At 45.0% G+C, this 26,328-nt stretch overlaps 1 protein-coding gene across 2 annotated transcripts in view; it reads left to right on the top strand.

The window, feature by feature from the left end:
• Positions 1 to 26,328, top strand: part of Mylk3 (myosin light chain kinase 3) — a 54,839-nt gene that overhangs the window by 21,688 nt on the left and 6,823 nt on the right. The window contains exons 2-10 of one of the 2 annotated variants that reach the window (XM_055621221.1): positions 160 to 247; positions 1,445 to 1,853; positions 5,853 to 6,280; positions 8,239 to 8,344; positions 8,797 to 8,890; positions 9,456 to 9,565; positions 16,517 to 16,658; positions 18,514 to 18,584; positions 22,267 to 22,395. In XM_055621221.1, coding sequence (XP_055477196.1) covers positions 160 to 247; positions 1,445 to 1,853; positions 5,853 to 6,280; positions 8,239 to 8,344; positions 8,797 to 8,890; positions 9,456 to 9,565; positions 16,517 to 16,658; positions 18,514 to 18,584; positions 22,267 to 22,395 — 1,577 coding nt within the window. Of the gene's footprint in view, positions 1 to 159; positions 248 to 1,444; positions 1,854 to 5,852; positions 6,281 to 8,238; positions 8,345 to 8,796; positions 8,891 to 9,455; positions 9,566 to 16,516; positions 16,659 to 18,513; positions 18,585 to 20,910; positions 21,321 to 22,266; positions 22,396 to 26,328 lie in introns of those variants that run through there. The other variant, XM_055621222.1, reaches the window with a different exon arrangement.

The following is a 26,328-nucleotide window of genomic DNA, read 5'->3' as shown; positions in this document are numbered from 1 at the left end:
GCTTCTCCTGCTTCAGTGTTTTCATCACCAGCGTGATCATACTATGTTCCCTAACACTGCTGCGCGTCATATGAAATAACCTAACTACATTTAAGCATGTTGTAGGTGGTTCACAGGTATTTGAAGTCTGAATGATGGTGTTTTCATGTTTTGTTTTAGGAGCAAGCAGAAGTTACAGGAGTAAAGCCAAAGCATGTGCTGAATGCCAGGAGTGTGCAAGCCGACCCCTCTAGGAGGCTGTGGGAAGGTGAGTGGCTACACCTGCTTGTTTCTACGCACACAAAATGGCTCAAAATAAAAGTACCCACTGCACCACCTGTGGTATGGTTGTTTTCATTGTTTGCCTTTTGAGACAGGGTCTCATGTAGCCCAGGCTAGTCTCAAACTCCGCTGTGTAGCTAAGGGTGACTTTGAACTTCTGGTCCTCCTGACTCCAACTTTAGAGTGCCAGAATTAAGAGTTAAGCTGGGCCAGCTGATGGGGGCACACGCCTGTAATCCCAGCATGCAGGAGACAGAGGCAGGTGGATCTCTGTGAGTTTGAGACCAGCCTGGTCTACAGAGTGAGTTCAGGACAGCCAAGGCTACACAGAGAGAAATCCTGTTTCCCAAAACACACCAAAACCAAAACTAGAAACAAAACAACAACAACAAAAACATCACAAGAGTCTGGCTGGATTGCTTTTATTAAAGTTAATTCTCTTGTAAAACTTTACGTGGCTGGCATGGTGGTGCACACCTTTAATCCTGCACACAGAAGGCAAAAGTAGGCCAATCTCTCCGAGTTTCAGGCTACTCAGGGCTACACAGTGAGACCCTGTCTCAAGAAAATAAAGTCTTTTTTTTGGGGGGGGGGGCTCTAGAATTAAATTGACAAAACAAGGTATGCTAAGTCAAGTCTGGCTTCTGTTCTTCCTCCTTAAGGTCTTTATTTGTGATCATTTAAAAAGTCCTTCTCCAGTGTGGTCCAGTCTATGTAAACCACATTATAAGTGGTTGTATGTTTACATATATGTACACACTCAAGCACATCCTCCCTTCTTTTCTCAGCATGTACTGGTGATTTGTCTTTATGTGTTGGTGTACCTGGTGTCTGTGGAGGCCAGAGAGGGCATTGGAGTTTTTGGAACTGGGGTTATAGACAATCGTGAGCTATCATGTAGGTGCTGGGGCTCAAACTTTGATTCTCTGGAAGAATAGCCTGTGCTTGTAAGTGCTGAGCCATCCACCTCTCAAGCCCCTATTTTCTCATCTTAAAAATGGATGTACAATACTCCATGGGGTGGATGTTCCTTCATCCAGACATGTTCCCGATGGCAGCATGAGTTATGTTTAGTTTTTGGCTTTTATAGATGCAGTACATGAAATGACTTATATATGTTCTTCTTTTCTTTGTAATATGTGTTTATTAAAGAGTATGTTTTCACCTGCCTATTATATTGTAGAGAGCCAGAAGGAAGACATACCAGTGGGGACAGGAGAGAGGCTGCCTCTCCTCATCAATACTTCCTCAAAGGGAGCTGACTTCACTCAGGCAGGAGCCTCACTGAGGCAGAGAGTTGAAGTTCTTGGCCCAGGCCAAGTACCCCCACCCACAGAAGCAGAATCCAGGGCTCCAGAAACATCCAGTGAGAACACTGGCACTACCCTGGAACTGTCTGTAGCGATCGACAGAATCAGCGAGGTCCTCACCAGCCTCAAGATGTCACAAAGTGTGGGTCAAGGAACCTCGTCCAGCAAGCCTGACTGTTGCCCCTCAGAAGAGGCCCTGTGGCTGAGTTTAGGGCCTAGCCCTCAACCCGTAGAGCCACTGACTCCAGCCAGTGCCGTTCACAGGGGTGAAGCACATCGCAGGTAAGGGATGTTCTTCTGTGCTGGGCAATGGGGGCAGTTAGCTGCATCCCTTTCGATGCAGCGTGGCTGAAGGGCCAGGGGTACATGATGGGTGACCACTGTGTACATGGAGCTGCACTAGAGTCATTGGGATAAGATCTTGTGTTTGGGACCCTGGGGCACTAGTGTCCACCTGGCAGCATGAGAATTGCCTGGGGGATGGAGAGTGGGGATTAAAAAGGAAGTATCCAGGCCCAGAGTTTCTGATCCCTTTAGTCTGGAGTACCATGGGTACATTTGGTCCTCAGGCACCACTGAGGTACCTTTGTTTTCCACTCTAATGGAAAACAGAACAAATTTGTTTTAGATAAATAATTACTTCAACAAATGGGGTTGACAGAGCATGTTACTACACGCGAAGCGCTGGCCTAGCCCTCTGCATGCATTTGATCGTGAAGGTGGTTTGCCAGGGTCCAGGGTCTGAAGAAGGGTGGAGATGAGAGCGGTGAGGGAGGAATGAGTCAGGCCCGGGGATTGGGAGGAGTTTCACATCCTGACTGACTGGCAGTCTGGGTGCTTCTTTGTCTATACAGAATTTAGCAGGCAGGGATAGATGCATGTTGTTCCAAAACACAGATCATATCATTTTTGTCCCCGTACATGGGTTTTAACTTTAACTTGGTCATAAGTTTAGTCATTATTGATAAACCATGACAGAACAGAATTATCTTTTACTATCCATTTCCTTCATCAATCCCACAACTCAATGTTTAGCAATATTGCAGCTTCAAGGGCATATTTTGCCAAAGCTGACAGCCTGTTCTTAGCTCTTGCAGTTTCCATGGTACTAGACAGAAAAAGAAAAGAAAACAAAAACGAAAAACACCCAAGCTAGTGTGTTATCAGCTTTTAATAGTCAGAGTGCTAATTGCATTAGGCTCAAGAAAAGTCTTCAGGCCAAAGCTCTACAGTTATTATTTAATTTCTGCCACAATACAGCATTTATATTTTACATATTTGTAGAATTTATTTATATGTTTAATCTTGTTATTCTTTTCTTCCTTGGTCATACAACACCACAGTGGCCTTGTATGAGTTTACATTTTCTAAGAAAGAGTGCTCTTAATATTTTATTCTTTTATTATTTATCCACACCATTCTCTGTCTATCAGTATCAGGAAGAGGCTTTTAATTTGATCTGCTGCCAACTTCTCTAGCCTACCGAATATTGCTTACCTTTTCAAGTTTACATTGTCTTGATTATTTTGTTCCTGAGTAAGTGCAGGGGCAGATGTGTCAAGAGTATCTTTGAGTCAGAGCCTCATAAGAAGGTCTCTGGCATAATTACTTGAGTCACAACCTCCAGGGCATAAGGAGGATCTTCAAGTAGGGCCAGGTAAGGATATCTCCCTAAAGGCAAGAGGGGTAGTATGGTCAGGATGTTCCCAGGAAAGCTTAGAAGCAGCACTCCTGGGAGGAAGGGTAAATGAGTCATAAGAAATTTTCCATCAGTCCCGTGTCCTCAAGTTGTACAAATAATAGGAGACCCTCAAGCATGTGACGTGTAGATTTCATGACACTGGGATCACTTCCTAGTCCATGGAAGAGAAGACCAGAGAGGGCTGCAGTGGCCAGCGGCCTCTTCCACTGACCACCTTGAGACTCCTTTGGATCTCTTGGTCTGAGATAGGCTCAGGGACTCTTAGCTTGAGTACCACCGACCATCACCACTGACACATGGTGGTCCCAAGGCCTCTTGCCCAGTGCTTAATTTACATAGGCTGCCGTGTCTCGAGCTGCATCACTTGGGGTCACCTTCTGTTCTCACAGGCCTCAACCTCAGGGAGGGGCTTGGGCTTTCAGCTGCTGGACAAGGCCTTCTGTTTTTTCTTTTTCCTTTTCATTGTGATAAAGAACATATAACATGGAATTTACCACCTGTGTGTATGTTGTATGTATGTGTGGAGTATTCGTGTGTGTGTGTGTGTGTGTGTGTGTGTGTGTGTGTATGGATGTGTGTAGTGTGTGTACATAATCTTCCTTTATCACTAACGCTTCACCCCTGGCCTGTCTTAACTATCATTTTTATTTCTCTTAAAAAACTAGATGAGCCATATTTGTGTTTCTTTTTAAGAAGGTTTATTTATTTATTTATCTATCTATTTACTTATGTGTGTATATGCTCACTTCTGGATGTATGTTCACTTCTGTTAGCAGGTATATGTGCCCGTGTGCATGGCGTCAGAGAAAGTGGTTTCCTCTCTTGCTCTCTGTCTATTCTTTTGTATCCCTGAATCTGGGGCTCATGGGTATTTTGTTGTGGTTGTTATTGTTGTTTGCTTTATTTTTGCTGTACTGAAAGGCCCAGTGAGCCCTTGTTCCTGCTCTGTCACAGCTGGCGTTAGCAGATTAATGAGTTGCCCAAATTGTTACATGGGTGTCAGGATTTGAATGCCAGTCTTTATGACTGGCAGCTATTTCTCCAATCCCAACATTTTCGGGGACACTTGAGCTTCAAACATGGAAGCTAATTTTTCACAAGAGGATTGGTGCTGAACCGAAATGCTGTTAATCTTTACTTAACTTCTGATTCATGGTTTTATAGTACATACACTACAAACTCAATTTTTTTATCTTTCATAGCACACTAAAAATTATTAGTGAAGAGGAAATATATAACTATATTTCAATTAAATAAAAATAAGAAAATCAGGCCTATTGTCATAACAATAATGTTTAGAAAAATATAATTTAGTGCTCCTGTTATCATAAATACTATATTACGAATGTTACTGAAGCAATTTTATTATTTGTATGGGTAAATCTCTAAGTATTTGTTTTATTTTTTTATTAGCACTTTGAAAATCTTAACAAGTACTTTCATCAGTTCGCTTAAAATGCAACAAAAATTAGGAAAACTGGACTACCGTGATCCAGAGATGTTACATAGAGCACACAGTCCTGGCAAGGTGATGAGTGAACCCAGGACCTTGTACATGCTAAGTGCCTTAGTTTGCTTTCTGTTGCTGTGATTAAATACCATGACCAAAAGCAACTTAGGAAGAAAGGGTTTGCTCAGCTTAGAGATTACAGCCCATCATCAAGGGAAGCCAAGGCAAGAACTCAAGGCAGGAACAAAAGCAGAGACCACGGTGGAGCACAGCTTACTGGCTTGCTCAGCTGCCTTCCTTTTCTTGTTTATTAATTTATTGATACTTTCATATAGCACATCTCAGCTTCAGTTTCCTCTCCCTCCTCTCTTGATAGCCGCTCCCCACCTCCCCTTTCCCCAAGATCCACTCCTCCTCTGTTTCCCTTCAGAAAAGTGATGACCTCCCAGGGATAGCAGGCAAACATGGCATAACAAGTTACAATAAGACTAGGCATGTACCCTCACATCGAGGCTGGATGAAGCAACCCAGTAGGAGGGAAAGGATCCCAAAGCAGACAAAAGAGTCAGAAACAGCTCCTGTTCCCACTGTTAGGCATCCCACAAGAACACCAAGCTACACAACCAGACATACATGCAAAGGACCTAGGTGAGACCCGTGCAGGCTCCTTGATGGTTGGTTCAGTCTCTGTGAGCCCCTATGAGCTCTGGTTGGTTGATTCTTTGGGTCATATTCTTGTGGTATCCTTGACCCCTCCAGCTCCTATAAGCCTTCCTTCCTCCCTTTCTTCCACAGGATTCCCTGAACTCTGCCTATGTTTGGCTGTTGGTCTTTGCATCTCAACTACCTTTCTTATATAGCTCAGGCCTATCTGTCTAGGGAAAGTGCTGCCATTAGCAGGCTAGGCCCTTTACATCAATTAGCAATTAAGAAAATGTTCCATAGACATGTCCATAGGCAGTCTGGTCTCACCAATTCTTCAACTGGGGTTTTCTATTTCCAGGCAACTTTAAGTTTGTGGCACGTTGACAGCTAAAGCCAGCGATGACACTAAGCAATGCATGGTTGCTGAGCTTCATCCCCTGAATTTCCTTGTTTTGAACTCAGGGCCATATTTCTCTCTGCCCAGGGTCTCTCTCCATGTGCAAGGGATGGCTACTCCTGGGGAGCTTTTTGAGACACAGAGGGGCAGTCCCACTGCCTCTGCAGAAGCTCCGGCACTTGTTCACCATGATGAGCAGGACCCACGTCCCAAAGGCCCTGGAACTGAATTGGAAGACCAGATCCCTAAAGGAACTCAGCCATTTCTACCCCTGCCAAAGAGGAGCAGCAACAATGAGGGAGTGAGTGCGGAGGAGACAGGGCCCGAGGCTGAGCCTATCACAAGGCCAAGCTTAGCCACAAAGGACTGGGGAGATGAGACTGTGGGGACTACAGACATGGACCCAGGAAGAGGAAACCCTGAGCCTGGGAGGGACCATGCAGCCAAGGACTCAGAGAGCACTGAGGCCAGAAGGAGGGTGTCTGCTGCTGCAGAGGCCGCCATCACGGTTCTAGGTAAGTGAGGCTGTGGCCCAGCTCAACCCGCCTTGAGTGAATCTACCTTCCATAGATTATGCGGTTCTGAAGAAGGACTAAAGTTGGGTCTTGAATCAGCGTTGATGGTTGGGAGGTGGGAACCTCTGTTGTCCCACTGGGTAGATGTCTCAAAGCAACTTCCCTGCCTGAGGGACCCACCGTTAGCAGCATTTTAAAGTAAGGCAGTCAAGAATGCAAAAAGCATAAGCGTTAAGGATGTAGCTCAGTTGGTAGACTGTTTGCCCAGTATACATAAAGCTGAAGCCCTGGGTCTGACCCCTACACTGCATAAAACCAAACTCGGTGTTGCATGTCTCTAACCCAAGCACTTGGGAGATGGAGGTGGGGAGATAAGTTCAAGGTCATCATGGCTACGTAAGGAGGTTAAGGTCATTTTAGATTACATATGATGCCCCCCCCCCAAAGGGGTAGAGGAGAAGAGAAGTAAAGACAAGACATTGAGTGATACGTGTAAGCCACTGTCAGCCATTCCCACTGCCATTTGCAATAGGGTGGAAGTGGACAGATTTGGACATACTTGTTATTCCAGAGGGGTATTGGTTGTCTCTTCTACCACAAAGACCCTCCACTACAAAAGTACTAGGGTCTCTTGTCTGTGGGGTGCTGTCTGTAGTCAGGGAGCAAGCAGGATGCTGCCAGGATGAGTTCGAACAAATGCTAACCCAGCCTTGGCAGCTTCCAGCCATTTGTACAGAAACTGCTTTGTAGCGTTGTAATTGCTGCATGTCTCCTTCCTTTACGATTTCCGGTCACATTTCTAGGTACTCAGATTACCTAGTTAAATTGAAAACCAAGGGCCAGTTCAGCAGGTAAAGGCATTTGCTGCCAAGCCCGATGGCCTGAGTTTGGTTCCTGGAAACCATATGGTAGAAGCTGAGCCAACTCCTGAAAATTATCCTCTGATCTCCACATGTACATGTGTGCCATGGAATCTACATGTATACACATACACACACAGTAATACAATTAAAAAGAAAAAAAAAACATTCTTAAATGCCTTTCCCCACTGTCTTTCCAAGTGCTAGCTGCCCTTGCTTTCCCTCTAGATCCGCTAACCATCTTCACCATCCCATGCCCTAAGAAATGCCCGCCATGGGCTCCACCACAGGCTCTTTTTCCCTCTGGGATCTAGCTGAGATTAACTATCAGGGAGCCAAAGCTGAGGGGTGAGAATAGTGTGTTTATTTTTCTAACTGCCTCCCTCTCACATGCCCCTGACCATTCCCCATAGCCCCTTGTTAAAGTTATTTTTATAAAACTTGGTTTGTTTCTCAGTGTCTCTCTTAACCTTGCTATCATACAAATAATTGGAACTGTATTATATTATTTTAACAAGCTTCACAGAACAAGAACTGAGCAGTTATTAATCTATTTTTAACCCTCTAAGTTAATTTGGTTTCCTCGCAGTGTACATCCCAGAAATACTCTCATTTTTTAGCTTTTTTGCTCCAGCCCTTCTCCTGCTCTTTTCTGAACCTCTGCCAGTGGCTCAACCCCCTCTTCCTCTTCTTCCTCTTCCTCTCCTGGCTGGCAGGAAGGCCATCCCTATTCTCTCCCCTGCTCAGCTTTATTAGCATATCAGGGAACAATTGAAGAGCAGTGTTTATACAACACTGAAACAGGAGATTCTCAGAACAAATATTGCAAACAGATATGGGGGTACAGAAATCAGCATTTGAATTACACAATAAGCTATGGCTATACAGCCTCCTCATGGAATTCTGCTCACTGATTCAGTGAGCTCAGTTTCCTTTCCTGATGAATGTGTCTCCATTGTGATGATTCTAAAGGCAGGGTTTTGCCATACTAGGGCTGTAAGATGGGCAGTGGGCCTGGTAACCCAGTTGAGGTTTAGTGTGTTTAGGATGGGAAGCTACTTGAAGGAGACTCATGCCTTCTTCGTTGTCTCTCTACAGATGACAGTGCAGCACCCCCAGCCCCGTTTGAACATCGGATAGTCAGTGTCAAGGATACCCTGATTTCAGCAGGCTACACAGTGTCCCAACATGAAGTCTTGGGAGGGTGAGTGGAGCCTCTGCCCGGGTGGGGGTCAGAAACTGGAGCACTGAGGCTGACCCACATATGAATGGACAGAGGTATCCCCTGGATGCATATGGCTGCACACGTGAAGAAGAAAGCCATCAAAGTAGGATGTGGGGTAGCAGAAGTGCCAGGCATAGGTGTGCAAATAGGCTGGTATGATGTGGAGTGGGTAAGGGGGATACTCTCATCCAGAATAGCCCATAGTAAGGTGAGAATGCTCTTTCTGTTAGGCTGTAGAGTAGATCCCATGATGTGAGGAGTGAAGAGGTGATTTTCAGACTTCAGGTTAGCCCGGGTTTATGACTAAGATACGAGGCACTGGTTGGTGTAGGACAGTCCACATGGTGTGTGTATCGAGGAGGAATGGCAGACCTCAGGGGCTTGGTGAACTTTTCCTAATGTCAGCTTACTGTGTCCCTGATTCTCTGCAGGGGCCGGTTTGGCCAGGTGCACAGGTGTACAGAGAGGTCTACTGGCCTTGCCCTGGCAGCCAAGATCATCAAAGTGAAGAGCGTAAAGGACCGGGTGAGACATCTGCCCCAGGCTACACAGATCCTTCTAGCCAAGACCAAGACACTTTCATTTCCTTCTGAGCTCCCAGCCCCTCATACCCAGCCCCCTCCATACCTCTCAGAAACTTGATGTCTTCCCTCTCCCTTCACCTTGATTTTCATACACCACTCACTAAGCCACCCATGTTCCTTAGCCCAGACCTTGTCTGTGTGGACAGCCTGGCATGTCATGTGTGCTGGACCTTGGGCAACAGGACTTTTCCTTCCCAGGCCTCCTGTCTGTGAGATGAGTGGGTGGGTTGGACCAAGGTCCTTTCTGTTATAAGGACACATTTGGGTGATGAGTCAAGGAAACCTGGTGTGACAGCAGAAGTTGAAAGAAGCGTCAAGAGTGTGTGTGTGTGTGTGTGTGTGTGTGTGTATGAGTGTATATATGTGTGAGTATTGTGTGAATGTGTGTGAATATGAGTGTGTGTGTATATGTGTGTGTATATACATGCACATCTTGAGGGATGCAACTGGCTTCTCTTCCTGATTTGTTTTTTTTTGGAAAACCTCTTTTCCTGTGGTCCCACAAGGAGGATGTGAAGAATGAGATCAATATCATGAACCAGCTCAGCCATGTAAACCTGATCCAACTTTATGATGCTTTTGAGAGCAAAAACAGCTTCACCCTGATCATGGAGTAGTGAGTATCTCAGAAATGTGGTATTGGCTTCAGGGTGGGCTCAAGCCTGGGACTGAGGGTCTTCAGTCTAAGCCAAGCTCCTTATCTTTGCTCCTCACAGGCATGAGCCATGTTGCCCTCACTGGTTTAGAACCTGAGTGTGGAACTTGAAGGACAAAATCTTTTTTTTTTACAAGCCAGTGTCTAGCATTTTTTTATCTGACCTACAGACATTATGCTACTTTGTCTCTAGATAATTTTTAGCAATTTTGTGTGAGGGATTAACAGTTGGTAATTAGAAAATATAGACAGAAATTGTAAAATCTTTATGTCCAGCTTTCGTGAAAATATAAAGAATCTAGTTACATTGGACCCATACCTATATCTGTAAAGGTTCACTGCAGCTCAGTATGTATAGATGAAGAGGCGTACTGCACCTCTCTGTGTGTAGGGATGTATGAAAATATCTTTTATTCACTTGATGCAACTGCCATCTTGGAGGCTTCTGCCTTTGTCTGCAAGCCTACGACTAGTCCTGGAAGCTTCTAGCCTCCGTACAATCTAATCTATGCTTAGAATGTTTTCAGCCTCTGAGGATTACTGCTGAATGAGCACACCCTTTCTAGCTCTTTTTGAACTCTGGCTGGCTGATTCAACTCAACTGTTCTGGCTCAAACATCTCTCCAAGCTGACTGATTTAAACTGGCTTCTCTCAGCCTCTGACTGAATTATTCTGCTTGGCCTCAAACTAGCTCCAACAATATGATCTAATCTTCTGGCTCCTCCTCGTTCTCTGGTTCATTCTTTCTTCACTCACCTGTCTAGCTTGTTCTTTCTTCAACCTGTCTCTGTAAAACTGAACTGATAAAACTGCCTTCTCCTTTCTTTCTCTGCACTGCTCTCTCAAGTGCTTCTCTTTCTTTTCTCTCTTCATGAGAATTGGGTGTATCCTATTCTGTCAAATCTTTCTCTGATTTGTCACTTTTTCTGCCCCTTAATTAGACATTACTTTCAAACATGGGTGCTTCCTTCTACAAACTAATTTTACCTTCATTGTTAGGAATTAAAGGTGTATACTTAGGCCATATCTGCATTCCGCTGGAAGGTCTTTGGATGTAATCAGAGCTGTTGGTTGACAGGAGTACTTTCTGGAGTCTCTCTGAGAGTTCTTGAGAAGTGACAAGAAATTTAGATTGGTTGTACAGGGTTAATTGAAGAACAACTGTTATTTGAAAGTAGGGCATAGTTATATAGTGGGAAATATAAATTGGGAGGCTTTTATTATATCATAATAGTTTTGGGAGTGGTATTCAGGTTTTTAAATAGAAATATTTTAGGAACATGAACAATTGGGGAGGCTCTTTGCAAATGGTAAGAGAGATGGTTGGTAACAGGTTTTTGGGGTTGCTGTGAAAAGGTTTCCAAAGGGGGACTTGGATGGTTAAGGGCATAAGCAGTCAGCAGTGGGGAGAGGACATTGATAACTAGGGTATCAGTAGTGAAAGGGATTGTGACTAACAGAGGGCTTTGAAGAGAGGTGCAAAGAAAGTGGGAGGCATTGAAGGAGGGATCAGTGGAGTTTAGGAGAGTTTGTTGGATGACCTTGACTCAAGTGAGGGCTTGGCCGTGAAAAGTGTGTGTGTGTTGGAGAGGAGACAGTTTGGGTTTAGTTATGTCTTATATTTTGGAGTGCAGGACTTAGAACAAGTGTCTGATGTCTGAGGACATCTAGACAGTTAATGAATTTAAGGGAGTCAGTTGGCAGTGGCTGTGTGGCAATTGTTTGGGCAGAAAAAAGTAAAAGTGTGAGAACAGAGATGAGATTTGTGAGGAACAGGTGATCTTGAGGAAACAGGAGCTGGAGGGTGAGGATGAATATTGATAATAGAGGGGCCAGTCTGATGTGGCCATCTAACAGGAAGGAACTGTGTAAAAAGTGTGGGGACCTTCCTGTGTATAAGAGGGATGGGGTAGGAGGTCTTTGAGAGTCTTTGGATAGGAGTGTAGTGGGTCTGGGACGGAAAGGAAAATGTTTTAAGGAATTGTTTGTGGCTAGGAGGAAGGAGGTTGTGAGGAGGTCCAGAAGCTGCTTAGTATAGGGAATGTATCCGAATGAGTATTTAGGGATCTATGAGAAGAAGAAATCTCTTCTCATAGCAGAGATAAGGAGTGGATATGGGCAAAGTGAGGTGTCTATAAGTTGGTGTGAGAGAGGATTTAAGATAGGTGATTTTGGGAAAGTAGAGCTGAGCTTTGGAAGGTGAGAGCTGGTAACTTTGGGTACTGAGGAAACTGAGGAGTGTGGTGGTATCCGATTGGCTATCAGAGAGGGAAGAACTGTAAGGGAGGAAGTTATCTGTATACTGAAATAGGCAGGAGGAAGGGGGGAAAAGGCCGGCCAATTCTGTAGTGAGAGTCTGGCTGAAACGGTGGGGACTGTCTCTTAGTCTCTGGGGAAGGACAGTTTAGTCACTTGTCAGGATTGTTGAGTATCAGGGACCATCTATGTGAAGGCAAAACACATAGCGTGAACATCCGGTGCTCCTAGCTACTGAGCCATCTCTCCAACATCCAAAAGTATTGAAAAGAAAGTGTCCTTAAGATTTAGGACTGAAGACAGGCATGGTGGTACTTGCCGTTAATCCCAGCACTCAAGGAGGCAGAGGCAGGCTGACTTCTGTGAGTTCGAGGCCAGCCTGGTCTACAAAGCAAGCCCAGGACAACCAAGGCTACATAGAGAAACCCTGTATCAAAAACCAATATATGTATATATGACCAAAAAGTGAGTGGTATTGTGTATGAAAATGGAGAGGCTAGTTTAAGGGTTAGAGACTTAGGACATAAAGAGACAGTTAATGGAGCAAAGGTTCTGGACTAGGTGGAAGGTTTCATTTGTTGTTTTTTTTTTGTTTTGTTTTGTTTTGTTTTGTTTTTGTTTTAACTTATTTTGGGAGTATTGTAGGTTGAAGAGTTGTGGCATAGAAATTGTGGATTTAAGGCCTAAGCCGAGGCTGGAAGAGGGTAGCGAGTATTGGGGGTTGTAATGTAGGCATAAAGAGGGGTGGATGGTGTGTAGGGAGGGAAGGAGAGGTGGCATCCATACAATGGGGCTGGTAGAAAAGTGGGCAGACAGAGGTTTGGGGAGTCTGGAGAGTGTGAGTATGCAAATGGAGGCCAGGGAAAAGGAGAGGGTAGGAGTATCCTGGGAGCTGTTGTCAGGGTAAAAGGCCAGATTTATGTTAGTTCTGGCGAGGATGTCCTGTCCTGGTGAGGGGATCAGGCGCCAGGGAATGTGGAGAAAAGGCCTTGAAAAGAGCAAGTCAAGAGAGGAATCTGTAGGGGTCTGGAGGACTGGCTGTGCACTCTGAGGATGTGTGAGGGAGAGGGACTCCACAGAGACAAGGGAATGAATCGAAACAACCTCTATCTACCTTTCACTTACTTGGACCCATACATGACATATTTAAACTTCTGAATCGTAATTTCAGATGTATGAATTATTTTCTTAAGCCTGTATAAACTTGTGTCATTCATTTTCTTTGACCTATATAACTCAATTGTCTGTTCGTCATAAGTTTTAGCAACTCAAATCTTGGTTAGTGTGAAGCCTGTCAGCAAGGCTAAACTGGACATATGAAATGGGCTGACCAGGCAGCTGTGTGTTTGCTGTTGCTAAAGCTACAGTTAGCCATCAATATCTTCAGATATCTGAGAAGGATAAACCTGAGAGGAAATTAAATGTATTTTAACTTAAATGTTTTTTGTTTTTTTTTTTTTTAATCAATTGGATGACAGAGACTTAGACAATCGTTTGAGGCTTACGTGGTTCATTGTGGAAGCAGTGCTCTTTAGGTGTCAGACAAGAGCAACTTTTAATTTTCAGTTGTCCCACAGGGCAGTGGGCTTTTGGCTGGTCAGACTCAAGTTTGGGAATTTTTTTCTGTAGAGGAAGAACTTGGGGAAATTGACCTTATTTTGATGAGTCAGGGTATAGCAGTCAATCCAAAAGTTTCCATAGTTTGTGTATGCTCTTGGCAGATGATGAGGCATGGGCAGCTTTTTCCAGTGATCAGCGTTATAACAGTCCAAGTGGGGTCCAGTGCAGTGTTCCCCCTTCTTCCCTTCTTCCTCCTTTTCCTCCTCCTTCTTCTTCATCTTTTTTTTTTTTTTTTTTTTTTTTTTTTTTTTTTTTTTTTTTTTTTTTCTTTTTTTTTTTTTTTTTTTTTTTTTTTTTTTTTTTTTTTTTTGAGACAGGGTTTCTCTGTCTTGCCTTGGCTTTTGTGTACTCACCTTGTAGACCAGGCTGGTCTCAAACTCACAGAGATCCAAACTCACAGAGATCCACCTGCCTCTGCCTCCCTGAGTGCTGGGATTAAAGGCCTGTGCCGCCACACCGAGATGAATCTTTGTTTATTGTGGGAGGTTTTTATTGAACATTTGAAATGCTGGCTTTAGCAGTTCTCTGAGGAGTTTGAGGACCACTGTTTTATCTAGTATATATAAAGTAGACAGACTCTGTTAGTTACTTGTTTCAAAGGCTTAATTTTGAAAAAAGACACAGGAAGCCAAATAAAATTTATTTTGGTAATTAATTATGACTATAAATATAGTTATGAACAAATTAAGTAATATGATTATGAGGTAATGATAATTAACTTGCATGTTTTAATAATCTTTAATAGTTTATAATCAGTTAATATCATATGATTAGGTTTAAGCTGAAGGCAGTGTAAGGACAGGAAGGGGTTAATAAGTTGGGAAACCAGCAAGGGCCTGGGCTGAGGGAGGTGTTATTACAAGGTTGTAAATTGTACTGTAGCTCATTTGGTTATCCACAGTGGAGAATTTGGCTTTGGGAGGGGGGGGAGAGGAGGTGGAGGGGGGGGGGGGGGGGGGGGGGGGGCTTTTTGGAACCACTGCAAGTGAGGAGGAGGAGGGACTATTGCAGTGGTGCCCCTTGAACAAGCTTTGGGACCCAGGGGGGAGGGTGGGGTTGGGGTGTTGCAGTAGCCCTGCAGGGGCCTAAGGACATTACAGAACTTCCAGGAGGAATCTGAGGAACCCGAGGGATAGTAGGGACATCTCAAAGGCCCTAAAGGCCCCAAAGGGGGTTGCTGTAGCCCAGACTTGGGTCTAAGGGAAGTGCAGTTCCTGGAGGATGGGTGTGACCAGCCAGTGTTGGGGAGGCGGATAGGCTCTGTACTTAAGAACTGACACCTCATATCTGGACAGATGCAGAGTGGGTGGTGCTGATGTGAGATTGAATGTGGCCTGGCTGGATGGTTGAGGAGAAGGGGGTTTACCAGGGAGAAGGAGGGAGGCTGCTGGAGCCTTGCCAGAGCTCAGGCGGGCTGGAAGGAAGGGGGGTGTCTTTGGCACCTGTAGGCAGTAGGGATTTGGCAGTGGATGGAGCAGCTGGGGCACAGGATGGCCTGTGAAGCTGTGGGTTTGCCTCACCTTGGGCTGTACCACAGGGGAGGGCATGCTGCATGGGCAGCGCAGCAGCTGGTGGACAGAGTGCCTGGTAGTCAGTATTTCTGCAGGGTGCAGAGGGCTAAATGGGAGCAAAGGGTTACAGTGGAGTTTGGGAAAGGTCAGAGAGCATAGGGGTCATGCAGAAAGCTTGAAGCAGATAGAAGCGAAAGCAGAAACTTAAAGGATCTTCCTGTGTGCTCACAAACATTGTGAAGATCCGGAATAATATTTGGATCCAGAGAGCTGTTAAGTGGCCGCTTAGCTGGATTATCCAGTGGATATAGAGGCCATGCCTGGGCACTATAGTGAACTAATTTAGGAGACTTGATGTCTGAGAGTGTCAGCCATTTGAGATTCTGGAGGAGACATACTGAAGGCGAGTCAGTTGGAATGGAGGGCGCCTCCTTGGTGGTAGGGGGGCCTGAGTGGAGACACCAAGCATCCCTGTGTATCTTCAGAGACTGAGGGGTGATCTCTGGGAGGGAGTGGGTCATCATCCAGGCTCCATCACCAAGAGAGAAACTCCAGTGGGTCAGAATAGGCATCTTAGAACTGTTGACAGGATTTTCGGAGTGGGAAGGGGCATAGAACACAGGATTCCAGCAGTGCAATCACCAAGAGGGAAACCAGACTGGATGAAATGTGCCTAGCTAGCAGCCGGTCTGTGGGAGTCCACCGTAACCAGTGATGGTCATGGTGGGTGCAGCCTCCCCACTCCCACAGGACAGAGTGAGACACCAGACACTCGATGGCTTTCACCCGATAACCTGGGGACTATTTAGGACAGCTAGGGTTGGGGAAGCTACCAATCAGCTACTGTTGGATGAGGGAATGGGGCATCAGGAGGACTGGAATGTTTAAAAAGGGGTTGGTTACTGGTCCATTTGAGTCATGACATCAATGTTAGGAGACCTTGAATAGTGGGGTTTCTTTTCAGACCTTGAGTTAGGCACAAACCACACCCAAATAGAGAGATGCTATCAAGCAGGAAAGAAAAGTTAAAGTGGCTGCTTTCTGACTCAGGCAGAAAATCAGCAGCAAATGATGTAACTTTTAATAAGAGAAAAAGGGGAGGTCTGTTAGAATGGGCCAGAATGCGGTGATGCGGTGGTGTATTTTGATTGGCCATGTAAATTAGAGGAGGCTTTTGTTTGCTGGACTTCAATAGCTGGACCTTGGTAGTTAGCCTCAGGAGGAGGAAGACGTGGCCACATAAGGGAATAGACTTTGGTGGCTAGCTTTAGGAATGTAATCTAATGGTTTTTAGCAAGACAGAGAGAATGAGGTACAGGGCAAAGCCTGCCTGAGCCATGCTGGCCACAGTCCCTTCACAGATTTCCAGGTTCTAGGAAAATCTTCTGCTGGGAATATGCTAACACGCCATACAGCATTCGGGAGCCCTTTGCACCAGCCTTGGGTATCCTTAGGCATACCTGGACTCTCAGCCTCTCCGAGGGCTCCCCAGTCTGACCCCCACCTCCCGCTTTTCTCTGGCAGTGTGGATGGAGGTGAGCTCTTTGACCGGATCACAGACGAGAAGTGCCACCTGACTGAACTGGATGTGGTCTTGTTCACGAGGCAGATCTGTGAGGGCGTGCACTACCTGCACCAGCATTACATCCTGCACCTGGACCTCAAGGTCAGTGCTGTGCCGGGCCCTGGCAAGTATCTTCCCAGCATCCCGTGTCAAGGCCACCATTCCAATCCCATGCCTGGTCGTAGTCATCACTGCAAAATTGCAGGTGTCTGCTGAGAGTTGTACCTTTGCACTCCAGGCAAGTGCTTGACCCCTGATCTACGTCCCCAACTGCTTCTTCCTCCCTCCTTCCTTCCCTCCTTCCTTCCTTCTTTCTTTCCTTCCTTCCTTCTTTCCTTCCTCTTTCTTCCTTCCTTCCTTCCTCTCTTCCTCTCTCTCTCTTTCTTTCTTTTTCTACTTTTAGAGACAAGGTTTCTCTGTATCACAGCCCTGGCTGTCCTGGACTTTGTAGAACAAGCTGGCAGTCGAACTCAGAGATCCACCTACCTCTGCCTCCAAGTGCCAGGATTAAAGGTGTGGGCCACCATGCCTGGCTCCCTTCTCCCTTTTTCTGAGATGAGGGTTTCACTACGTAGTTCAGGCTGGCCTCAAATTTGCAACACTCCCTGTTTTAGCCTTCTGAATGCTGGGATGGAGGCTTATGAACCACATCTCACTAGCCCTATTCTCTGTAACAAGACCAATGTTGCTTTAGTCTCATTCCTGAAATTCCGGGGACCTGAGCACTGGGTTTTGTTTTGATTTTTTAACTTCCCTGATGATGTTCTGGGAATGAGGCTCAGTGGTAGAGTGCTTGGCTAGCATGCACAAAGCCCTAGGTTTGAGCATGGGTAGCCCATGAAACTGGGTGGGATGGCATACGTGTGTAATTCCAGCATTCAGAGCTAGAGGCAGAAGGATCAGAAGTTAATGACCAGCCAGAACAGTGGCACGTGCATGTAATCCCAGAATCCCAGCACTCTGGGAAGCAGAGGCAGGCAGATTGCTCTGAGTTTGAGGTCATCCTGGTCTACAGAGTGAGTTCCAGGATGGCCAAGGCAGTTCCAGGATGGCCAAGGCAACACAGAGAAACCCTGTTTCAGAAAAAAAAAAAAAGCTAAAGACCATTCTTGACTGTACAGCAAACTTAAGGCCAGTATGGGATACATGAGGACCTTGTCTCCAAAACCATAAATAAATAAAATAAACATAGCTCTTTTTATTCTAAAGTGAAGCCAGTGATGAGAAGCACTATCCCAGAGCATTTGTCTTACATAGGCAATTCATGGGCTGAGTCTCCATCACAGAGGCATGCTCACATGATGCCTGTTTGTTGACATTCATGTCATTGATATGACAATTCGTGTCAATGACGATCATGTCATTGTCAACATTTTAAAACATGGAGTCTTCATACTGCCTGGATCTTTGACTTCTCTTGAAGACTGAGAAGCTCTGTGTCCGCTTCCTTCTTGGTGAGCAGCAGGTGGTACTGAGCAAGGTCTTGCTTTCCATGGCAAAAGTTCCCCTTTCTCACGGTCCATACCAATACCTTTTGTTTTTAAATGTTTTTAATTTTTTGTGTGTGAGTGTATGTGTGTGTGAGAGAGAAAGAGAATGTGCATTTGATTGCAGTTTTCCATGGAGACCAAAAGATGGTGTCAGATGCACTAGAGCTGGAGTTACAGATAGTTGTGAACTTCCAGCATGGGGGCTGGGAATTGAACTCAGGTTCTCCACAAGAGCAGCACATGCTCTTAACCACTGAGCCATTTCTCCAGCCCCCTATGCCAACGACTGTATCATTAGTGCAACTCAGTATTTTTACTATTTGTCTAGCCCCTATGACTACCCTGAGCCATTTACTTTCCTTGGAGTCTGGGAAACTGAGGCTTGTGGACAGTAAGTATGAGAGCTGTAGGCTTCCTTAGCCAGGGTAATAATGGTAAAAATGCTTTCCCCTCCTTTCCTCTTCCAGCCGGAGAACATTCTGTGTGTCAACCAGACAGGACATCAAATTAAGATCATTGACTTTGGGCTGGCTAGAAGGTAAGGGTCGTGATACTCTGACAAAATTCCTTCTTCAGTAGCATTGCTAGCTCTCTTGAGTATAATTACCTGTCTGAGATCTAACATTTTTTTAAGGTTTGGGGATGGATACAAGAAAGTTCTTACACAAAGACTGGTGGCCTTCAGCTTGCTATTAATGCAGTGGGTTTGTTGTACAGGCTCTATTTGCCCTAGAAGATTGTGGAATTAACTGTACTTTGAACCACCTGTCTAAGCAGAAGAAAATAGTTATAGGGGACTAATGAGCAGGTTAAAAGCAGACTGAATTCCATCAGTTCTCCATTCTGCTAGGGACTAAACTACTCAGGATGTCCACCACCATCCTTGCACTCTAAGAATACCTAACTTACATATGGAAACACCTATGTGATAGGATAGGGTCATGCCATGATAAGTTGATCTGGAGCCAGTAAAGAAATTCTAAAGTACAGTAGTGGCACAGTGACACTCTTGCTCATATGGGGTAGTTGTAAGAGGTAAATGGGAATTAAGATGGGTAGCAAACTCTGTTAGGTTCTCCAGTTTCAGTACATTAAATAGTTGTTGTATACAATTTAAACTGACTCTTCTTTGGGAATCCCACATTTTCTGAGTAGTTCTGAATATAATATAGTTGAATTTCAACTCTTTTTGAAGTTTTTCCAACATTTCCCTTTTCTTTTCTCTCCTCCCTCCTTACCCCCTTCCTTCCTGCTGTTTTTTGGGGGTGGGGTGGAGTGTGGGGAGCCAGTTTTAGGTAGCTCAGTCTGGCCTCACACTTGTTCTGCAGCAAAGCTGCTCTGACCTTGAAGTCTTGCTCTTCCTGCCTCCACCCACTTATGCTGGGATTATAGCATGTGCGCCACAAAGCTCTCTTTACTTGTTTATTTTTGAGACAAGGTCTTATTATGTAACCCTTGGCTGGCCTCAAACTTGTGATCTTACTTCTTCAGTCGCCTGGGTACTAGGATTATGTGCGTATGGCTCTGTGGAAAGATTTCTCTGTCGTCTTGTTTCCCACAAGGAGCTGTCTTTGTTGCTCTCTGAGCTGCTAACATCCTCCCCTTCCCCCATCACCCACACAGAAGCAGAGCCAGGTCAGCCTTTGGCTTCTGCCCCCACCCCCACCCCCGCGCTTCCAGGCACAGCCTGAACTCCACTGGGAGGCTTTGGGGGTCACTTCATCCCTGGCTGGTGTGTTACCTGTTTGTAGGAGTGAGTTTTATTGCCCCCCATGCTGTTGCTGTAACGGAGTTTGTCACCCCACCACCTTCAGTGAACAGTTTAATCCCCACTACACACTTGAAAATCACATTCAGCCTATAGTGTAGAAAACCTGCTTCACTGTTTCCTAAAGGAGGTCTTCTAAAATAGGGGTTATTTTGCACATATGTGTGTCTTATACAAGAGAGTGGTGCTTTTCAGCCCATTTCTCATTTTCACCATTTGCCCCCAGCAGACCTTTCTAGACTTTTGTCGGTACTCACTTTGTCCCCCACTCCTTGAAGTACAAGGCCATAGAAGCACAATGTATCTGTTTGTCCTCTGGCCCTCTGCAAAGCCATAATAGCTAAATAAGCTTTATCCCCCAAGGCTCCCCTTTTGGATCCTTGTGGTATAATGTTGCACTTATTGGAATGTACATACAAGCTTTGCAGGATACTCTTGAATGCCAGAGGACCAACTGTCACATGACCATTTACAGTGACACACTGAATTCAGAGCAAGAAGCAACCACTAGAAGCTTGTGGTGGGAGGGAAGGCTTTCGCGGACAGGGTTTGTATGTGCAGGCAGCGACGATGCTGGCGAATGTTTAGCTATCAGCTCAGAAGAGGAGGGAAGTGGAGATACAGGGTTGATTCTTAATATTTTTTGGTTTTTGCAAACTGATGAACACAATCAGATTTTGTGATCTTCTGAGGGTCAGAACCAGTGTGAACAGGAGCTGTAGAGGGGAATCAGGGCAGATGGCATTAGTTGTCCCCTGAGAACAGATGTGAGAGTATGAGCAAGCCAATCTGAGAAGAACACAGTATAGGAGAACATTAAAGAGGAATCCTGAATGTTAGGCCCAGAAGTTTGAATGTTATCTGACAGGCCACTGAATCTTACCACTCAGTAACTTCATTAAGGTCCCTTGACACTAGCCTGGAAAAATCAGTATCTATGTCACCAAACTTGGCTATTACTAAAGATCAAGTCTTAAAAAACAATAACAAAAACTGGACAGCTAATTTGAAATGTTTACCCAAAAACCATTATTTGAGATCATTGAGCTGACTCAGTTTAGTTTTACTATTTATTCATTGTTCATTATTTTTTCAGGGTGTTTTGCCTCTGTGTATGTCTGTGTACATGTGCACAGGGCCCACAGAGGCCAGAAGAAGGCATTGGATCCCCTGGAACTGGAGTTACATATGGTTGTGAGCCACCAAATGGGCTCTGGCAGTTGAACCTGGGTCTTAACCAATGAGCTGTCTCTCTAGCCCCTCAGGGAGGCCAGACAGGCACTGTGTCTCTCATTCTTTTCTTGTGGCAGAGACTTAGGAGCAGTTATGGCCGAGCTTGGTATTGGCCAAGTGAAATTTTTCACTCACCTTCCATTGACTAAAGCAACTCTTATGGCCAGCCCCAGCATCAGTGGAGTGGAACTGATTTCGAGGTCTCTCTACTTGTAGTGGAGGGATGTCATATTTCAGGACACAACATGTGAAAACAAGACAGAACTGTCTCCTGGACCTCTACTTTAAGTCTTTTGAATACATGCTCAAAAACTGCTAGATCACATAACTCTATTTTTTATTTTATTTTATTTTTTATCTCTGGATTTTGTTTTGTTAAGACAAAGTCTGTCACTCAAGCTTGCTTTAACTCATTGTGTAACTTATCCGTAACTTATCCTGGTCTCAAACTCATCTCTGTCCTGCTGCGTCACAGTTTAAGATACCACACCCGCTCGCGTCTGTTTTCAGCACTGTCTGCTCCATCTCCCATTCCTTACTTACACTGCATAAAGGATCTGGATGTCTACATTCTAGCTGACACTTGTATACCCTCAGCCCTCCCTCAGGAGTGTGCGTGTGTGTTTTCGTACTGCAGACATTGATATGTGCATGAGGAACCACATCATAGTTTTACTTTATATTTCCCTCATGAATGTTGATAAATGACCACCCCCCCTCTTTTTTGAGACAGTTTATTTATTTAGTTTTTTGGTAGCCTTGGCTGGCCTTGACTCACTTTGTAGACCAGGCTGGCCTTGGAACTTACATAGATCAGACTGCTTCTGCCTTCCCGGGTGCTGGGATCACAGTTATGGGCCGCCTCTCCCAGCATCCCTTTTCTCACTATGGTCCCTCTAGCACACTGTGCGCTCACTCACTGGAAGCATCTGCCCCATCTGTACTTATTCATGTGGTTGTACACCAAGTGAGATATATTGGTCTCCTCTCATCTTCAGACTGGAAATGGCCAGAAGGACTGTCGCTTTCTGGTCTACCACCAACGTAGAAAGGCTGGAAGGCATGTCTAAGTGCAGTGTTTCCCTGGGAAACTGCTGTGTAGTGTGAGTATGGGGCTCAGGCAGCATACCTGACAAGCGGGAAAATTTCTTTCTAGGGTCCACATCTGCATCCACTTATTTTCTCCCATGGTGCTTTGAACTCTCTCTGTTTTTCTCAGATACAAACCTCGGGAGAAGCTAAAGGTGAACTTTGGTACTCCAGAGTTCCTGGCCCCAGAAGTTGTTAACTATGAATTCGTCTCATTCCCAACAGACATGTGGAGTGTGGGAGTTATCACCTACATGCTGTGAGTACTGTGGGGAGGGAGGGAGGAGACTTGTTCTGGGAGGGGCTTGGGCTATCCATCCTACACTGATACTCTTAGGAGCACAATTTGGGAAATGTTGTCAGGAACAAAAGAAAGCCACTCATCTGAGGTTGTGCTACATTTGGAGCTGGCTTCTAGTTACTGAATGAAAATGAGGATGGATGGGGTGGGAAGGGAGAGAGGGAAAGTGGGGAGGGAGGGAGGAATAGAGGGAGAGAGAGAGAGAGAGAGAGAGAGAGAGAGTTCATCTTCAGGAACAGACAAGGGGGGAATAGGCTGTTGATTGATAGGAGTACTTATCTGAAGTCCCTTTGACCTGTGAGAGGTAGAACCAAGTCGACTTCCTAAAGCTTACATGAATTTTTTAAGTTTACCAAAGAGAGCTAAAAGTTTTGGATATATTAGCATTAACCACTGTTTGTAATCTGTATTGAAATCCACATTTTAGATAAAGTAGTAGTGTGCCTTCGATTCATAGTAAAAGCTTGAGAGACCTAGGAAATGCCTCTGGGATAAAATCATTAATACTCTTTCCTCTATTCAGAGGGCTGGATATAGATTGGACAGAGATGGTCTCAGCCCAATGAGAAGAAGCACTGTTTCTATATTTAGAAAGACAATGAAAGGAAATTAAAAATTTTGAGCTTGTGACTATGCTAGTAGTGGTCAGTGCTTTACCAGGGCTATATCAGAACCCCATGATTGCTAAAACTCTGAACTTTTGAAGTCTTAGTATATCAACAGTGCAGAAAAGGGAAGAAATCTGAAACATACCACAGACTTTTACAGCTTGCATTTATTTTCTTAGATCCTTACAACACACATAAAATTTATATCTTTTCTTTTTCCATCTAATCATTTACCATGAAACACAGGTGATTGAGAACATTTATTGGAAAGAATAGAAAAAAAATGTTGAAATCTGGTTTGTGAGTTTCTCACTTTCAGAGTGAAGTCTTCCAACTGGAAAACTAGTAGCTTGATTTTACATTTGAATGGAAGTGAACAGGCAGCTGCAGCCTTTTTTTGGGGGGGGGGGCCTTTATGCTTGGTGCCTGATACTGTTAACATAAAGTTACAGTTTGCCATCAATATCATTAGAGATCTGAGAGGATAACTTATAACAGGAAGTATAATCTCCACATGGCCTATGTATCAATTCTAATGGCAAAGACTTACTACGACCTGGATGGTTATGTTAGGTTCCCTTGGTCTTGATAGCTTTGTTTGGGTCGGTGGTCATAGGTCTTTGGCTGCCACACAGGACTGCATTGCATCTTTAGCTGCCAGACCTGGAAGGTCTCAGAGATTTTCCTGGGGAAGAGGAACCTGGGAAAACTGACCTGCTGTGGCAAGGCAGAGGTGGGCAGACAACCCAAAGTGTCCAGAGTTTGGGCAGGACCCTGGCAGTGGTGACGCATGGGGCAGTGGTCAGTATTATCACAATCCAGGTGGAGTCTTCTATGCTCCACTGTCTTCTTTGGAGACCTTAGAGCCACTTGTAGGAGCTGGCATTTCTATCATGAGAAGTTGTTCTTCTTTTGTTTGCTTTTTAATTAAACAGTTTAAATGCAGCAGATCTCTGAAGAGTTTGAAGACCATTATCTATTAAGTATAACTGATCTAAACAAACTTTACTTATTTTTAGTTACTTGCTGTCTTGGTTAGGGTTTCTATTGCTGTGACAAAACACCACGATCAAAAAGCAAGTTGGAAAGGAAAGGGTTTATTTGGTTTATATTTCCATATTGCTGTTCATCATCAAAGGAAGTCAGGACAGGAACCTGCAGGCAGGGGCTGATACAGAGGGCATGAATGGATGCTGATTACTGGCTTGCTTCCTATGGCTTGCAGAGCTTGTATCTTATAGAACCCAGGACCACCATCCCAGGGATGGCAAGGCTGTAGCTCCCAGGGGAGGTAAGGAAGCCCCAGAAAGGAACTGAGAATAAAGGGCCCAGAGGAAGTGAGTGTCATGACAAGAATTTCAATCTGGGGTGTCCCTACTTGGATTGAGAGACTTGTCAGGGAGATATATTCCAAATCACAGAGGAGAGAAGTCTCTTTCTGTGTGATAGGGGCCCAGTAAGTGGAGAGGAGCTTCCTGGTACACCAGTGTGGCTTTTGTAGAAATAGACAAAGCAGGCAGCTCTGGGATGGCACTTACCCACTGTGAGTGGAGAAATGAGTTAGAGCAGGTAGAGGAGAAAACTGCTGAAGAGGTGGACTGGGAGAGGTTTTTGGGAAAGGGGAAGGTTCCAATAGAGAGAGACACAGAAGTGTTGCTCCCTGGTTGGCCCGGGGGTGTAAGAGGCTTCTTAGTAAGGAGATGTCCATGTGGTGGATGCTCCAGACGGTGTAGGAGGCTCCAACAGCCAGAGAGAGGACACTTACAGAGCAAGTGAGAAGATGGCAGGTGTGGTTAGAGCAGGTGGAGGCAAGAAGCAGCTGAAGAGGTGGATTCGAGAATTTGGAAGCAAATATGGAGGGTGGCAGAGTCACAGGAACAAATGATCTGTACATAGAAGGCTCAAATCAGCGGTTTGGTTTTGAGAGGCTGAGTCCCTTGGAATGGATCTCATTTATGCCAGTCTTGTGGTTTCTGTACCAGATGAATGGAAACAAGGGCATGACTGCTCCTGGGTATAGCTGAGGAGATGTTTTTATTGTAGATATGAGGGAGAGAACAGGCAGAGTTATCTTGAAGAATCCAGACTGAACTGGATCATGAACAGGGGTGGGAGGATTGGGGAGGAGCAAAAAAGGAATAGTAAAGACAAGTGGACCAAGAGAGAAGTCATGGATCCAAAGGCCAAGAGCAAGTCAAGAGACCAAGAAAGACATGGCAACCAAGAGACCCAAGACAGCATGTAGGCAAAATGGCTGAGTTATGCAGGGAAGTGTAGCTGGGGGAAGGGAAGGCCAGCTCCTGGGAGAGAGAGGTTTAGGGTGGGGGTGGGGTGAGAAGTGCTGGGAGGAGCCACAGGCACTGACTGTGAGGTCTCAGGGTTTCTTTGAGACCTAACATTAACAACTGAAGATAACTCCAGGCATTTATAGCACAGACATGGGATATACCTGTGCAAGGCTGGGAAACCATGGCTGCATTGTGAAACAGGCCTCAGAGAGATTTTATCAGAGGGGTGAGAGAGCTGGGTGTTTACAACCATGACTCTTAGCAGTTCTTATTTGTGGGTTCTTCTTAAATGTGGAGCCTGGATTAATTTTCTGACATTTCTGGGTGATAAAAACAAGCTTCAGTTGGAAAGACATCAAGAAAAAAAAAAAAAAATACAGGTACTGGGTACCAGTCAGGGAAGGGATGCATTACAGTGTTGTGCAACTATGTCACTTGTGACAAAGTGGCCCCTTTTCCCTCTCTGACTGGATTTCCTGAGCTATTTACTTATTCCTGTTCTAGTTTCATTCTTGTTGTTGTGATCCTACGTGAATGGAAAGAGTTTCAGATCACTGCAGCCATTGAGGAAAGTCAGAGCAGGAGCTCAAGGCAGGAACTTGAATCAGGAACCATAGAGGAATGATGCTTTTGGCTCAGGCATGCACCCAGGCTTAGTTAGCTTTCTTTTATAGCCTGAGACTATAAAAGGCTTCGTGTCTGCTGTACCAGGCTGGGGAAGCTTAAGACCTTTGTCAGTGAGTTAGCTTATCTTTTCTCCACACTTCAGCCTGAGCCTAGTAAAGCTAATATTTTGTTGGCTAGAAGGACAGGAGTATCTATTAGAGCCTGGCTGTCTCAGGAAAACAGAAAGCTGTTTTTAAATAAACACACATACTGGGCATAGTGGTGCACACCTTTAATCCTGACACACATAAGGCAGAGGCAGGAGGATCTTTGTGAGTTCAAGGCCTGCCTGGTCTACAAAGGGAGACCAGGACAGCCAGGGCTAACTA

Source organism: Psammomys obesus, unplaced genomic scaffold (genome assembly GCF_907164565.1).
Source record: "Psammomys obesus unplaced genomic scaffold, mPsaObe1.curated_primary_1811, whole genome shotgun sequence".
Lineage (NCBI taxonomy): Eukaryota > Metazoa > Chordata > Mammalia > Rodentia > Muridae > Psammomys > Psammomys obesus.
This window is presented reverse-complemented; position numbering and strand designations above follow the sequence as displayed.